This window comes from Pygocentrus nattereri, chromosome 3 (genome assembly GCF_015220715.1).
Source record: "Pygocentrus nattereri isolate fPygNat1 chromosome 3, fPygNat1.pri, whole genome shotgun sequence".
Lineage (NCBI taxonomy): Eukaryota > Metazoa > Chordata > Actinopteri > Characiformes > Serrasalmidae > Pygocentrus > Pygocentrus nattereri.
Window position 1 is genome coordinate 2,987,726 of NC_051213.1, and position 16,608 is coordinate 3,004,333.

At 38.4% G+C, this 16,608-nt stretch overlaps 2 protein-coding genes across 6 annotated transcripts; one reads left to right on the forward strand and one right to left on the reverse strand.

Moving 5' to 3' along the window:
- The first annotated feature begins 327 nt into the window (after positions 1-327).
- Positions 328-3,813, forward strand: LOC108413556 (pentraxin fusion protein-like). Of its 5 annotated transcripts, none has more exons than XM_017686145.2 (4): positions 328-421; positions 538-599; positions 1,144-1,265; positions 3,028-3,813. In XM_017686145.2, exons 3-4 carry the CDS (start codon positions 1,166-1,168, stop codon positions 3,660-3,662), a joined length of 735 nt encoding a protein of 244 aa, XP_017541634.1. In that variant the 5' UTR covers positions 328-421; positions 538-599; positions 1,144-1,165; the 3' UTR covers positions 3,663-3,813. The 5 variants fall into 5 exon arrangements, with proteins under 5 accessions (XP_017541634.1, XP_017541637.1, XP_017541635.1 ...); XM_017686148.2 differs by having other exon boundaries at positions 3,154-3,813; XM_017686146.1 differs by lacking the exon at positions 1,144-1,265.
- Positions 3,814-10,879: 7,066 nt separating this feature from the next.
- On the reverse strand, positions 10,880-13,711 carry LOC108413551 (pentraxin fusion protein-like). Its single transcript, XM_037536945.1, has 3 exons — positions 13,603-13,711; positions 13,423-13,484; positions 10,880-11,832 (listed from the first exon to the last, which is right to left on the reverse strand). Exons 2-3 carry the CDS (start codon positions 13,478-13,480, stop codon positions 11,198-11,200), a joined length of 693 nt encoding a protein of 230 aa, XP_037392842.1. The 5' UTR covers positions 13,481-13,484; positions 13,603-13,711; the 3' UTR covers positions 10,880-11,197.
- Between the last annotated feature and the right edge of the window lie 2,897 nt (positions 13,712-16,608).

Consider the following 16,608-nt stretch of genomic DNA (forward strand, 5'->3'; position numbering starts at 1 on the left):
CAAACTGTAAGTCGCTCTGGATAAGAGCGTCAGCCAAATACTGTAAATGTATCTTGTGTAAACGATGAGTTGACTGAGATGACTGAAGAACATGGAGGCTCATGTTGGAAGCTGAGTTCTGAATTACTGACCCCTCTCCTGACTGACCCTTGAGCCCATATTTCAACAAAGAATTCCACCTGTAATGTTGTAAAATAAAAACTGTTTCTCTGGAGCAAAACATTTCCTGTAGGTTGTGCAAGAGTGGAAATGTCAAACAGGGCGTGTAAGTATAGCATCCTATAAATGCAGAAGCTGCAGCACCAGTTTTAGACGTTTTGCTGTGAGAACGGCAGGAAAACAGATCCACCTGGTCACAGGAGCCAAGAAAGATTCTGCAGACGTCTGGAGAGTCTAAGTGACTGTAGAGCTTCACTACCAGGTGAGCATCCACACTCCTTCATCCCTTACAGCCACTTTAGTTTCACTGGCGTTCAACGTGATTATCAGCCGTGTGTAAGTTGTGAAGGTTAAGAGGTTCTCCTGAAATGTTCACAGTAAAATGAGGTGGGTGCTTTTTCTGCTGTGTGTCCTCCTGGCTCTGACCTGCTCTGATCAAAGTAAGTTTATCTACATGATTCTGTTTTATGAAAACACAGTAATAACACTGTATTATTATAGTTAATAATAACACCAATTATAGGAATTGTAGTAACAGCATTAATAATACTTATTATAACATTAACAGCAACTGTAGCTTCAAGTCTTTGCTTTTTAAATTAAATTACGTTGAAAGTAAAGAATGTTTTTATCCTCTCCTGTAAACTTACCATTTGAGATACCTATGTATTATTAATGCCATATGTTTTCTGATTCTATTTTATTATCTGTATGTTATTTGTGTGCATTCTATCTTTGTCTTTAATGTTTGCTGTTGGAACACATTTCAGGTTCAATTCTGAAATGTCTCTAAAATTTGTTCAATTCAACTTTATCATATGTAATCATATGATATGCATCATAACGTTATTATGTCCAGTCTATGCAGATGCGCATGGTGTATGTAAGCTTAGGCCTCTATTGTATTAGATTAGTTCAGTGCTGAATCTTTTAGTGGAGCATGATATTTGTATATTTGATGTTTGTTAAATTTTCAATATCAAGGTGAGATTCACTTCAATACGTGATGGCACCAGTTATCTCCATAACCTATAGAGCAATCTTACAGGAAATAGTCAGCTCTGTTTCCATTCTTGACCCGGAGACCTCAATTTGCGGGCAAAACGGTAGGTCACTTCTAGCCTTCATAACATCAGAACTGTTTAAGATATGAACATGAGACATATCAGGACATTCAGCAGACCTGTCCCTAATTAGCCAGCATTTAGCTGTGACATCAGCATCAGTGCGTAATTCAGCTTGGAAAATCACCTAAAATCCTGATATTATTGCTCTGCTGTTTGGCCTTCATATAACAATAAAGGGTTAAAACAGTGACATGATTCACACATCAGATCACTCATCAGGCTCTGCCTCAATATCCAGAGAGATGTGAGATGTCCACCTGTGACCGTCCATCAGCCAGAGATCCAGCTCCAAAATCACCCAAACCCCAGTGGCTACTGTTATATTACATCTTTACTTTTAGCCTTCACACTATGAACAAAGGGCTTTCAGTTTACATTGATTTTGAGCATTAAAAATATCTGACATTAAATATGCAATTGAATTTGTAATTAAAAATAAAGCCTGTCTTGCTGTGTATCAGAGTTTTAGCACTGATCATGAATCCAAGAGGACAGAAAATCAATTAAAAACATGTGCACCTTATGAATGAATTACCATCAAAATTATTGCACTTTCACAGACCCTCCAGAATAACAATTCCTATGACTGCATTTTATCAATGTCACGATTGGCCCCTCCTAGTCCTGTCCGTGTGTTTGTTTTGGTTTAGCCCCCTTGTTTTGTGGCTCCGCCCCTGATTGTCTCCACCTGTTTTCCACCTGTCCCTCGTTTTCCCTGTGTATTTAAGCCCTGTGTTTGCCCCTTGTGTTGGCTGGTCTTTGTGCTGATTTTTGTATTGGTCTCTGTTGTTCTTATATGCTCTGTTGGATGTTCTGTTTGTTCTGCTTGTTCTGTTGTAGTCTGGTTTATGTCATGTCTGCCCCCCGATCTATCCGGGTTGGCTCACTGACCCTGGACTGTCTCAACCCTGATTTTGGATTTACCCTTAATAAATCTCGCTTATCTCAGCATGTGCATCCACCTCCTCGCTCCACGTTACAATCAACATCTCTTTAATTTAAAAATTACAAAATTTAGCAGCCGCTGGGTCAATTTTTGATCAGAAATGTTCAAATTCCTGAAGATATCAAATTTCTATTAGCAATTACATGTCAAACAATGGCACACCTGTGCAGTACAGAGTCTCCTGAAAATAACCACATATGGCATGATTGGCTGTCACATGTAAATACTTTATAATTTCAATTGTAATTGACCCTAAAAATTCCCCCACATTTTAGGATTCTAAGGGTTAATCCATTAGTAACATAATAATTTGCACTTCTACTACAGGCACGTTACAAAAGTATGGAGAAGTATTTGTCAAGTATTGAAGGTGAGGAACTCCAGTCCTGGAGGTTTTGGTGATGTTCCTGCTCAGGCACATCTGATTTAACTCCCCTGGATTTTAGTATGAAGTTCCCCGGCTTCAGCTGTTTTTGTGCTGCTAACTTGCTTCATAAATGTTTTATGCTACATCCAAAAACCACATAGTACTGCACTAATTAAGACGCCAAAACTAGTTCACCAGCATTAACTGGTTCCTCACACTGCTACAGAACACCTGCAGTCAGAACGCCCCTAAACATCCAGTCCATTTTTACACTGTACTCATACACTTTCAATGAAACAAATCTTTCAGCATCGTTAATCACACTGGACATCAGTTTACATCAGTTTACTACCTGCTCATTCTTTCTTTTCAATTGAATTGCACTTTAAAAATGTATCATATTGAAAAGAATATTATTTGCCTTTCAGGTGGTTTGACTGACAAGGGGCTGCTTTTCCCCAAACCGTCAGCCAATTCCTTTGTAAAGCTCACCGCCTTGAAGCCCCTGAATTTAGAGGCCTTTACTCTGTGTATGCGTCTGTTTGTGAATCCAGCTGTAGTAAACCAAGGCAACCGTGAGACCATCCTCTTCGCTTATTGCACCACAGAAGGTGATGAGCTTAACGTGTGGCAGGAGAAGGGCAAAATCTCCTTATACCTGAGAAGCAGCAGAGACGGTGTTTTCTATGACGTCCAACCTCTCTCCATCTTCGGCACAGACCTGTGCGTCACCTGGGAATCCAGGACAGGTCTGACTGCGTTCTGGGTGGACGGCCGCCGCAGCGCTCCGCAGGTGTACAGGAAAAACCACAAGATCCTGTCTGGTGGTGCTGTTATCCTGGGTCAGGATCCGGACTCTTTCGTTGGTAAATTTGATGAAAATCAGAGTTTTGTAGGTGAGATTTCTGATGTGAACATGTGGGATTATTTGCTGACAGATGATCAGATTAAGAACTTCAATGAGAAGGTGTGGGTGGGACCAGAACCAAATGTTCTTAACTGGAACACTGTGCAGTATGAAGTGAATGGGAATGTCCGTGAAGTGCCAGAGAAGTACAAATGACATGTAAGATGACAGTCACTGTAACAAGGTCCTGCAAAAAAATAGTGGGCCATGTTTTCTACAACAGTGCTGTAATCAGGCGTGTACCAGCATATATGCAAAATCACAAAATTGTTAAAAAAATAAATAAAAACATGCATGGATAAACAAACCTGTTTACTCAAACATATATCTCAAACATATGATATTATGGTCTTCAATGTGACGTCGTTTGTGCCACAGATTAATTTCTGCAACCTGATGATATCAATGGTATTATGTTCACTTTCCCACACTGGGTTTAATATGACACATTTGAAGCTTGTGTCCTTTAGTGAATGTTTAATACACATTCTTACATAATATATTGGGTCTTTTACTTCATACACTTCACAATATATGTGCTTGTGCTCAGTGACTTTAAACATGGCACTGTCTTAATACATGTACCTTTGCCACAAGTCAGTTTATGAAGTCTAGAGCTGCTCTAGACAACTGTAAGTGTAATTAATGTGAAACGGACGGGCAACAGCTCAGCCATGAAGCTTTAGACCATCCAAACTGACAGAGTGGGACCAGCAATTGCTGAAGTGTGTAGCAGTGTGCATAGAATAGTGCCAATATTAAAGTTGGAGGAGAGGTAATGGTCTGGGGCTATTTTATAGGGTTTAGGCTCGCTACCATGGTGAGAAGTGTCCTACACTTTAGCCTAGTGAAACTTCACTATCATGGTGAGAAGTGTTTCCAACCGCAGCCTAATCAGACTCATACCATAGTGAGAAATGTTCTGGCTTGTGGCGCAATCAAACTTTGCTACTTCAGTGAAAAGTGTTCCAGTTCATGGCTTAGTCAATTTTGGTAACACTTTACAACACTATGTTGTAGTTAATAAGTAACTAAATTTGAATTAAGCCGGAATGAATGAGTAGTGCTGCATTAATACTTAAAAAATACTCTTAACTACCAAAAAGTTAACTACTCAGTAGGTAATTGTGAACTAATGATTGGGGTAGTTCACTACAAACTAAACAATAACTGAGTCTCATAGAAAATTACTTATTAACTATGGTTTCTTAGAATAACTGCTCATAAATTACTGATCAGTTTAACATTACTTGCTCAATAGCTGAAATTGAAAAGGTTCCTGCTGAACTATAAACTGATGGAGTGTAGTCCAACACTCCTAGCAGTAGTGAAATATACTACACAGTGTGCAGTCTCTACAATATAATGGACTATATACTGCATTTCTATTCACAGAAACAGGTATCTTCAGAGTAGCCTGGGGGCATCACACCTACATCAACCTACAAATGAGACAATGCCAAAATTGCCCTCAAATTCACTTGGTTCTACATATTCCCAAGTGATTATGTAATTACTGTCTGTTAAACAATGAATGAGGTGTTGGTGTCCTTTATTAGGAGTTACAGCTGATCTGGAACAGTATTATAAAGTAAACATGGTAAGTCACAGTTAATGAACTAGGAGTTAATGATGATCAGGAACAGTATTATAAAGTGAAACACATGGTAACTCATTACTAATGAACTAGGAGTTAATGATGATCAGGAACAGTATTATAAAGTGAAACACATGGTAACTCATTGTTAATGAACTAGGAGTTAATGATGATCAGGAACAGTATTATAAAGTGAAACACATGGTAACTCATTAGTAATGAACTAGGAGTTAATGATGATCAGGAACAGTATTATAAAGTGAAACACATGGTAACTCATTACTAATGAACTAGGAGTTAATGATGATCAGGAACAGTATTATAAAGTGAAACACATGGTAACTTATTGTTAATGAACTAGGAGTTAATGATGATCAGGAACAGTATTATAAAGTGAAACACATGGTAACTCATTGTTAATGAACTAGGAGTTAATGATGATCAGGAACAGTATTATAAAGTGAAACACATGGTAACTCATTACTAATGAACTAGGAGTTAATGATGATCAGGAACAGTATTATAAAGTGAAACACATGGTAACTTATTGTTAATGTACTAGGAGTTAATGATGATCAGGAACAGTATTATAAAGTAAAACACATGGTAACTCATTACTAATGAACTAGGAGTTAATGATGATCAGGAACAGTATTATAAAGTGAAACACATGGTAACTTATTACTAATGAACTAGGAGTTAATGATGATCAGGAACAGTATTATAAAGTGAAACACATGGTAACTCATTACTAATGAACTAGGAGTTAATGATGATCAGGAACAGTATTATAAAGTGAAACACATGGTAACTCATTACTAATGCACTAGGATTTAATGATGATCAGGAACAGTATTATAAAGTGAAACACATGGTAACTCATTACTAATGAACTAGGAGTTAATGATGATCAGGAACAGTATTATAAAGTGAAACACATGGTAACTCATTACTAATGAACTAGGAGTTAATGATGATCTGGAACAGTATTATAAAGTGAAACACATGGTAACTCATTGTTAATGAACTACGAGTCGATGATGATCTGGAACAGTATTATAAAGTGAAATGCATTAGAAATAAAAGCCCCTAAAGAAATAATGTACTGTAATACAAAAATATTAAGAAAGACATTTTGAAAAAAAGTAAGAGTAAATAAGTTGTTTATCAAATCCTTTTTAAATTGTGAACAGTCCAATTGTGTAAAATTGAGTTAGCCCTGAGTTAGCTAGCTATATCACTGAAAATAATACACCCAAACAAAATGAAATCAAAATCTCTCATTTCTACTGAAGAAGAAATTCTGAGAGCTGAGCCTGATCACAGTGTGTTCTGCTAGAACATTAATTACACATTTTTCTGTTTCATTTCTGTGGCACAAAGTTTTAGCTTAGCTCATGTTAGTATATAATATCAATAAAGCACTCAGTACAGTACATGATTTCTTCAAGGGTTTTCATTTCTAATGTAGTTCATTAGTAATGAGTTACCATGTGTTTCACTTTATAATACTGTTCCAGATCATCATTAACTCCTAGTTCATTACTAATGAGTTACCATGTGTTTCACTTTATAATACTGTTCCTGATCATCATTAACTCCTAGTTCATTAGTAATGAGTTACCATGTGTTTCACTTTATAATACTGTTCCTGATCATCATTAACTCCTAGTTCATTAGTAATGAGTTACCATGTGTTTCACTTTATAATACTGTTCCTGATCATCATTAACTCCTAGTTCATTAGTAATGAGTTACCATGTGTTTCACTTTATAATACTGTTCCAGATCATCATTAACTCCTAGTTCATTAACAATAAGTTACCATGTGTTTCACTTTATAATACTGTTCCAGATCATCATTAACTCCTAGTTCATTAGTAATGAGTTACCATGTGTTTCACTTTATAATACTGTTCCAGATCATCATTAACTCCTAGTTCATTGACAATGAGTTACCATGTGTTTCACTTTATAATACTGTTCCAGATCATCATTAACTCCTAGTTCATTAGTAATGAGTTACCATGTGTTTCACTTTATAATACTGTTCCAGATCATTATTAACTCCTAGTTCATTAGTAATGAGTTACCACGTGTTTCACTTTATAATACTGTTCCTGATCATCATTAACTCCTAGTTCATTAGTAATGAGTTACCACGTGTTTCACTTTATAATACTGTTCCTGATCATCATTAACTCCTAGTTCATTAATAGTGAGTTACCATGTGTTTCACTTTATAATACTGTTCCAGATCATCATTAACTCCTAGTTCATTAACAATGAGTTACCATGTGTTTCACTTTATAATACTGTTCCTGATCATCATTAACTCCTAGTTCATTAACAATGAGTTACCATGTGTTTCACTTTATAATACTGTTCCTGATCATCATTAACTCCTAGTTCATTAGTAACGAGTTACCATGTGTTTCACTTTATAATACTGTTCCAGATCATCATTAACTCCTAGTTCATTGACAATGAGTTACCATGTGTTTCACTTTATAATACTGTTCCTGATCATCATTAACTCCTAGTTCATTAACAATGAGTTACCATGTGTTTCACTTTATAATACTGTTCCTGATCATCATTAACTCCTAGTTCATTAGTAATGAGTTACCATGTGTTTCACTTTATAATACTGTTCCTGATCATCATTAACTCCTAGTTCATTAGTAATGAGTTACCATGTGTTTCACTTTATAATACTGTTCCAGATCATCATTAACTCCTAGTTCATTGACAATAAGTTACCATGTGTTTCACTTTATAATACTGTTCCAGATCATTATTAACTCCTAGTTCATTAGTAATGAGTTACCATGTGTTTCACTTTATAATACTGTTCCTGATCATCATTAACTCCTAGTTCATTAGTAATGAGTTACCATGTGTTTCACTTTATAATACTGTTCCTGATCATCATTAACTCCTAGTTCATTAGTAATGAGTTACCACGTGTTTCACTTTATAATACTGTTCCTGATCATCATTAACTCCTAGTTCATTAGTTATGAGTTACCATGTGTTTCACTTTATAATACTGTTCCTGATCATCATTAACTCCTAGTTCATTAGTAATGAGTTACCATGTGTTTCACTTTATAATACTGTTCCTGATCATCATTAACTCCTAGTTCATTAGTAATGAGTTACCATGTGTTTCACTTTATAATACTGTTCCTGATCATCATTAACTCCTAGTTCATTAGTAATGAGTTACCATGTGTTTCACTTTATAATACTGTTCCTGATCATCATTAACTCCTAGTTCATTAGTTATGAGTTACCATGTGTTTCACTTTATAATACTGTTCCTGATCATCATTAACTCCTAGTTCATTAATAGTGAGTTACCATGTGTTTCACTTTATAATACTGTTCCTGATCATCATTAACTCCTAGTTCATTAACAATGAGTTACCATGTGTTTCACTTTATAATACTGTTCCTGATCATCATTAACTCCTAGTTCATTAGTAATGAGTTACCATGTGTTTCACTTTATAATACTGTTCCTGATCATCATTAACTCCTAGTTCATTAACAATGAGTTACTATGTGTTTCACTAAATCCTCACTAAATCATCCTTCACTAAATCATCATTAACTCCTAGTTCATTAATGATAAGGTGCCATACATTTCACTTTATACCATTCCTGATCATGATTAACTCCTATTTCCTTAATAGTGAGTTACCATGTGTTTCACTCCATAACACTGTTCCAGATCATGATTAAGTCCTGGTTCATTTATGATGAGTTACCATGTGTTTTACTTTATACTGTTCCTTGATAACCCTTCTTAATATGTAGAACCAAGTGAATTTGAAGGAAAGACACATACACAGTCAGATATTTCTATGATCCCTCTCTTCAACTGACCCTGTCCTCAAGAGGAATTTAAAGGAGAACCACTGTTCAGAAGAAACACTGACACATGTGCTCCTGCAGAAAATAGTGGCATTTTCTAAAGATGAGGGGTAAACAGACTGGTCTACTGAATACTGTAGTATTTTAGCAGTTGTCCCATTTGTAGGCTAATGTGCACATTGGTTCATACTGCCAAATATGAAGCTGCACATTAGCCTTTTAAGGTTTCTGATCAATACAAACACATAAGGGACACCAGTCACTATAGTGTGGCTTGATGACCCAGACTTCTCTGAGGAAACCTGTTTCTGTCAATAGAAATGGAGGATATAACCCATTATATTGTAGAGACTGAACACTACAACACTACTCATTCGTTCCTGTTTAGTTCCAAATTAGTCACTATGAAACAGTATTATAAGGTGTTACCTCAGTTTCTGCTGTCTACTGCCTTTCGCCCGAAGACTGCTGGGATAGGCTCCAGCATCCCCCCGCGACCCTGACGGAGAAGCGGCTTAGACAATGGATGGATGGATGGATGGAACATTCATAGAGCCATATTTTGTTACAGCAGTGTAGCTCCACCTATTCCTGTTGAAGCAATATGGAGTGTGGTTCCTACAGGTTTATTAGAGTGCCCATGGGGAAGCTCTCAGTTTATATAGTCTGGTGTCTTGGTACAGAATGTTCTTGTCACCCAGTAACCACTACGCATACAGACGTCATTGGCCACTGTTGATGGTTAAACCTCCCGTCAAGAATGCGTTGTTAATGTACAAACAGGAAATGACCACATCAGCCTTCATCATCATCAAGGTCGCTGATGACACAAGTGTGGTGGGTCTGATCAGCAATACGATGAGTCAGGATACAGAGAGGAGGTGCAGTGGCTAACGGACTGGTGCTGAGCCAACAACCTGTCTCTGAATGTAGATAAAACTAAGGAGATGGTTGTTGACCACCCCCCACTGAACATCACTGGCTCGGCTGGGGAAATTGTCAGGAGCACCAAGTTCCTCGGTATCCACATCACACAGAACCTCACCTGGTTCCTCAACACCAACTCCATAGCCAAGAGAGCCCAGCAGGAGACTGAAGAAGGCTCATCTCCCCCCTCCCATCATCACCATGTTCTACAGAATTTAATGAGACTTTACTATGCATCATATGAAATATTCAGGTTGTTTTATTGTATTATGTGTGGTTGTGTTATATTAGGGACTATGCAACTAAAAATTATTAATTGGATAGTATTTTAATTCTAATTTACTGCTTATAAACTGCTATATGAGGGAAAAAAATGAAGACCAATAATTGTTTAACAATTATCACCACATCTCACTATAAATTCCTACACACTGTCCGATATTTCCCAATTGTTCTGCATCAACTAGCCAAACCCAACGACAAAGCACTTCAACCAAAACACATGTAGTGTGAAGAATATGAAGTAAAAGGTGCAAAATCTAAGAATATGGATTAAATATTTTCTTCAGGATACAGATGTCCATGTGTAAGCTAGAGCAATGCAGTGTGAAACCCAGTGTGGGAAAGTGAATGTACACCATCATTAGCCTCGTGTTAAATAGACATAAATGCCAGCAGGTTGTAGACATTTGCCTTATCTGTGGTAAAAATGTATAAAGGCCATTACATTGAAGACTATTATATAAATGATGCAAGTGGCTGGTGCACATTCAAGATTATATGATTATATAAAAATGTCACCGTTCATGAAATTATTGTTATATCTTGGGATTTAATGTTGGTACAGTAGAGGTACAAATATAGCTCTGGGTAAAGAAGTGCCATACAGTAGAGGTTTTTAAGTCCTTCGTTGACTGTAAATTGTTATGCTTATTAAAACACACAGAGGATCAATATTTGGATGCACTTGTTTTTAAATGATTTTTATTATATGCATTGTAAAAGTTTAACCACCACTATTGGCCTGCTATTTTAAAAATGACATTCAGAATATATGTTTCTCTTTTTCAATCAATATTGCGATCATAAGCATTAAAGTAATCACCATGTAATCATCATGGTAAGTAATTAGTATAAGCATAAATCTTAGTATAAGAGTATAATTAGTATAAGCATGAATTTTATATCTGTATATATGCTGGTATATGCATGATTGCAGCATTATTGCAGAAGACATTGCCCACTACTTGCATACAGAGTCTTACAAAGATATATGTTTTACATATCAGTTGTATTTCTCTGGCACTACCAGGACATTCCCATTTACTTCATATTTTATAGTGTCCCAGTTAAGCACATTTGGTTCTGGTCCCAACCACACCCTATCACTGAAGTTCCTAATCTGATCGTCCATCAGCACATAATCCCACATGTTCACATCTGAAATCTCACCCACAAAACTCTGGTTTATTTCAAATTTACCAACGAACGAGTCCGGATCCTGACCCAGGATAACGGCACCACCAGACTGGACCTTGTGGTTTTGCCTGTACACCTGCAGAGTGCTGCGGCGGCCGTCCACCCAGAACGCAGTCAGACCTGTGCTGGATTCCCAGGTGACGCACAGGTCTGTGCGGAAGATGGAGAGAAGTGGGACTGCATAGAAAGCACCCTCTGAGCTGCTTCTCAGGTATAAGGAGATGTTGCCCTTCTCCTGCCACAAGTTAAGCTCATCGTGGTCTTGGGTGCGATAAGCGAAGAGGATGGTCTCACGTTCCACTTTGGAAACTACGTTTGGATCCACAGACAGACGCATACACAGAGTAAAGGCGTCTAAGTTCAGGGGCTTCAGGGGGGTGAGCTTCACGTAGGAATTGGCCGACGTGTTTGGGAAAAGCAGCCCCTTGCTATTCACACCACCTGAAAAGCAGAAAGTTCTTCTATGATGCAGTTCTTTCATAGCAATCGTTTTAAGGTTGGACAAGCTTGAAAGACCACTGGCAACAATCACATTCATAATATGAAACTTATTTTTGTCAAAATTCTTCAGAACAGGCCCCTAATATCAAAACAAATGCTAAACAGCTGGATTGTGTTGTCACAGTTAATGAAAACTTGGCAGGTTGATACTGAGATCGACATAGAATTTCCTACAACTAAAATTTTAACTAGATAAACAAACCCCAATTTTGTGACCTTCCAGAAAACCATGTCAAAACTAAAAGAATGAATTTAGTCATACAACAGATGGAATAGTGGGATTTAGTTTAAACAACATCTCAGAAATGCCATTTTTACAGGAGAAGGAAAAACATTACTTTTAATGTAAGTCAATGGAACCAGAAATATTTCTAATCTCTTTTGGCCCATTCATCATGAAAGTTTGACACATTATAAAGGACAAAAGGTATTTTCAAATTATGCAAAAAACTGGAAAACGCTAAAAATGTAGATATGAGGTTTTGTTCCGACAGCAGCGATATATATTTTATTATATATACACACACACCATATTAATGAATGGACTTCTAAAGGCCACCACACACTTGAACATTTTTTTAAAGCCAGTTACACACACCGACACAGACATTCCCATTCTAATCTATGCAAAAAACTGGAAAATGACAAAAGATATGAGGTTTTGTTCCAACAGCAGTGATATATATTTTATTATACACACACACACACACACACACACACAAATATTAGTGGACTTCTAAAGGCCATCACACACTCTGTACACACACCGACAGACATTCCCTCAGCTAACGTGTAATCCAAGCCTTGTATCCTTCAGCTTGAAAAGAACGGGTTTGTGATGAGGTAGTAAACTGACACTACGTGCAGTTAATGATGCTGAAAGTTTTATTTAGAAAAGTGTTTAAATTAAAAGTTTACTAGCAGAGTGTAAAATTTAACTTGCGCTTGATGTTTTTTGAAACGCTCATTGCGTGCATCTGATGCTGCACAAGGTGTCCGGTGTGTAATGTCCTTAATGGTGTTACAGTTTTGGGGTTTTGGGCACAGCATAAAACATTTTCTTAGCTTGCTAGCTGCACCACAACAGCTGAAGGCTGGGAACTTTGTTATAGAATTAGGACCCTCCAGGACTGGAGTTCCCCACTGCTGTGGTACACCTTCATTACTCAACAAATGCTTTTGTATCCTCCATAATTCTGTAGTGTGCCTGTAGTAGAAGTGTGCATTATTGCATTACTGATGGAATAAGAACAGAAAGATGGCTGATATTTCCTGTGAGACTGCTGCAGGTTCTATAGATACTGTGCCATAATTTAAGTAAATCTCACCTCAACATCAGGAATTTAAGACAAGCGTCCTACATCCATCATGCTCTGCTAAATGATCCAGCCCCTAACAGGAAGATGCCTAGATACAGGTGAGCACTTCCACCTGGACTAGCCTGAATTCATAGACCTCTCAGAATTAAGCCCATGTGCTTGAGTTTATTTTTAATAACAGTTGTGATCAGAACAAAGAAAACAAGCTTACCTTCACAAACAGCGGTCAGAGTCAGGAGGACACCCAGCAGAACGAGCACGGACTTCATTTTACTGCAAGTATTTCAGCAGAACCTGTTAGCCTTCATCACAATTCACACAGCTGACGGCCACATTTAACACCAGCAAAACTAAAGTAGGGGATGAAAGGGAAGCACAAGTGTGAACTCACCTGGTGGGTACGCCAGTCAGACACTCCAGAAGCTTCTCTTAGTTGGGTCTATTTTCCAGTCTAAAGCTGAGGGCTACAGCTCCTGCATTTAGGACAAGTCATATTTACATAAGGAACATTCTGATTGACAGGTCAGCTCTTGCAGTTTGTTTACAGTAAACATTTTGTTCCAGAGTGTACTGTGTGTACTGTAGAGTATTTGATTTGAAAAGATAAGGACACGGGGATGAGAACCAGATAGGGAAAAAAATAGATTGATCACAGATGTTAAGATTCCCTTATTAGTCCCACAGTGGGGAAATTCCACCTCCACATTTAACCCATCTGTGAAGTGAAACACCACATACACACACTAGTGAATACACACACTAGGGGGCAACGAGCACACTTGCCCGGAGCGGTGGGCAGGCCTATCCACAGCACCCAGGGAGTAGTTGGGGGTTAGGTATCTTGCTCAAAGACACCTCAGGCACGCACTGTCGGCTCTGGGGATTGAACCGGCGACCTTCCAGTCACAAGGCTGGTTCCCTGACCTCCAGCCCATGACAGCCCATGTGAAGGTCTCTGGTCAATTTCTTTCACACTTGCAGCTTGTTAATGTGGATTCTTCATGACTGCACCTAAAATGAAAAAAAGGTTGCAAAAAAAAAAAACCTCCCCAGAAAAAACAAACACCAAGCAACACAATAGGATGAGAATAATCAAGACAAATAGGAGACAGTGTGAAAAGTAAGCAATAGAATAAGAAAAGGATTTTTATAACAAGGGCGGTGTGGTGGCGTGGTGGGTAGCGCTGTCGCCTCACAGCAAGGAGGGCCTGTGTTCGATTCCCCAGCTGGGTGACCAGGGTCTTCTCTGTGTGGAGTCTGCATGTTCTCCCTGTGTCTGTGTGGGTTTCCTCTGGGTTCTCTGGTTTCCTCCCACAGTCCAAAGACATGCAGTCAGGCCAATTAGACATGCTAAACTGCCCCTGGGTGTGAGTGTCTGTCTGCCCTGCGATGGACTGGCGACCTGTCTAGGGTGTATCCTGCCTTCCGCCCAAAGACTGCTGGGACAGGCTCCAGCATCCCCCCTGTGACCCTGATGGAGAAGTGGCTTAGAAAATGGATGGATGGATTTTTATAATGAATAACAGTGAACTATGTTTTTCACAGCACCACACACCTTTGAAAGCCTTTTGCAAAGTGATGAAAGAATGGGGGCAGTCGTGGGCTGGAGGTTAGGGAACCAGTTTGTGGGAACCAATTTCCCCGTTTGTGGGACTAATAAGGGTCTCTTAATCTTAAGAAGTAAAGCAGGTGAGCCGCTGTTTCGAATAGATGTTAAAATATGTATCAGCAGTGTCTCCAGCTAAAATATGTAAAATATTCTAAAGAAAAATTTGGTAAATGATTCTACAAATGAAAGCACCTGGGACAAGCTGCAAGTCCTGATCAGTTGAGAACCTTGGGGGACTCAACAAGACCTGGCAAATCATTTTGATGAAGGCTTTACTTAGAAAAGGTAGATTTGAAATTTGTCTAAATGATTTAGTACGGAACAATCCAAGCTACTCTTTTTCAGCAGAGGCTTCATCAGGGCAGTTTTTAAAGCATCTGGAAAAGCACAGAGAACAATTTACAACAGTTAAAGCATCGTTGTGCACACAATCAAAAACCATCTTAAGGAATGACGTAGGAACAGGGTCAAGATCACATGTGGATGAACTTGGTTTGTTTAAAATAGTTGTGACCTCCTCACAGTTGATAAGATGTCATTACTGTTGTAGGAGGCCGATCAGGAACATTATAGGAGCTTGTCTGAGTGTCTGGATATTTTCAGAGCGTTATTATAGACGGAGATCTGCTGTTTGAGAATATCATACTGTACCTGCAGTTTAGTTTTCCCCCATAAGCGTCTGATTTAGTACCATTTCTCTTAAGCGGGCGCATTTCCACGTTCATCCATGGATTTTTAAGAATGCGTGAGCTTTTCTTCCTTTTTATTGGGGTGAGAAGGTCAAGGTTTTCCCATAATCTAGCACTTAGATCGGAGACTAGATCATTACAGGATGGAGTTGTCTGTGTAGTCGCTGAACTATTATAGAGAAAAGTGTTGAATCAGCACCTGCCGTGTGCTACCATCATTCTATAGAAGATGTACAAGGCTTCTTTTAATGCTTTCATTTTTAATGAGCTGATTAGTTGGATCAGGTGTCCTGGGACCAGGGAAAACAGTAAAACTACATGTTATATATGGTGCATGACAGCATTAGTGTCTACAGTGTAACAGGATTATACAAGGTATTATAAGTAATTATGTAACCATACTGCATTATTAATACAGGATTTGTAGGAGCTGCTAGAGTTTTTGTGAGGTTGCAGCACAACATTTTGTTAGCTGTTTGCATAAAAACTGCACCCACTTAATGCTTTGCATTTATAGATTCTAAGGAAAGATACCTTGACTAGAAGTCAATACTGCTGACCAAATATGTTTCTTTGTGCTCATATAAAAATGTCACAATTCAAACAACTGAGTGTACATGACTGTCAAACTAACACCCAACTCCTTTCTGGGTATTAATTATCCAGGCGCAGGACCAGCCCTGAATGACATAATACACGCATTTCACGCGACTCAGTCCAAACACAAGCCTGCTCGAGTACAGACTAGTTTGTATGACTTAGAAAACTATAGCGTATCTCAATATAAATGCCAGTGTAACATTTTCACAGTTTTTTCTGGGGCCATCTGGTCTGATACCTTTTCTCTGGGGCCGTTTGGTCAGATACCTTTTCTCTGGGGCCGTTTGGTCAGATACCTTTTCTCTGGGGCCGTTTGGTCTGATACCTTTTCTCTGAGGCCGTCTGGTCATATACCTTTTCTCTGGGGCCGTTTGGTCTGATACCTTTTCTCTGAGGCCGTCTGGTCAGATACCTTTTCTCTGAGGCCGTCTGGTCAGATACCTTTTCTCTGAGGCCGTCTGGTCATATACCTTTTCTCTGGGGCCGTTTGGTCTGATAC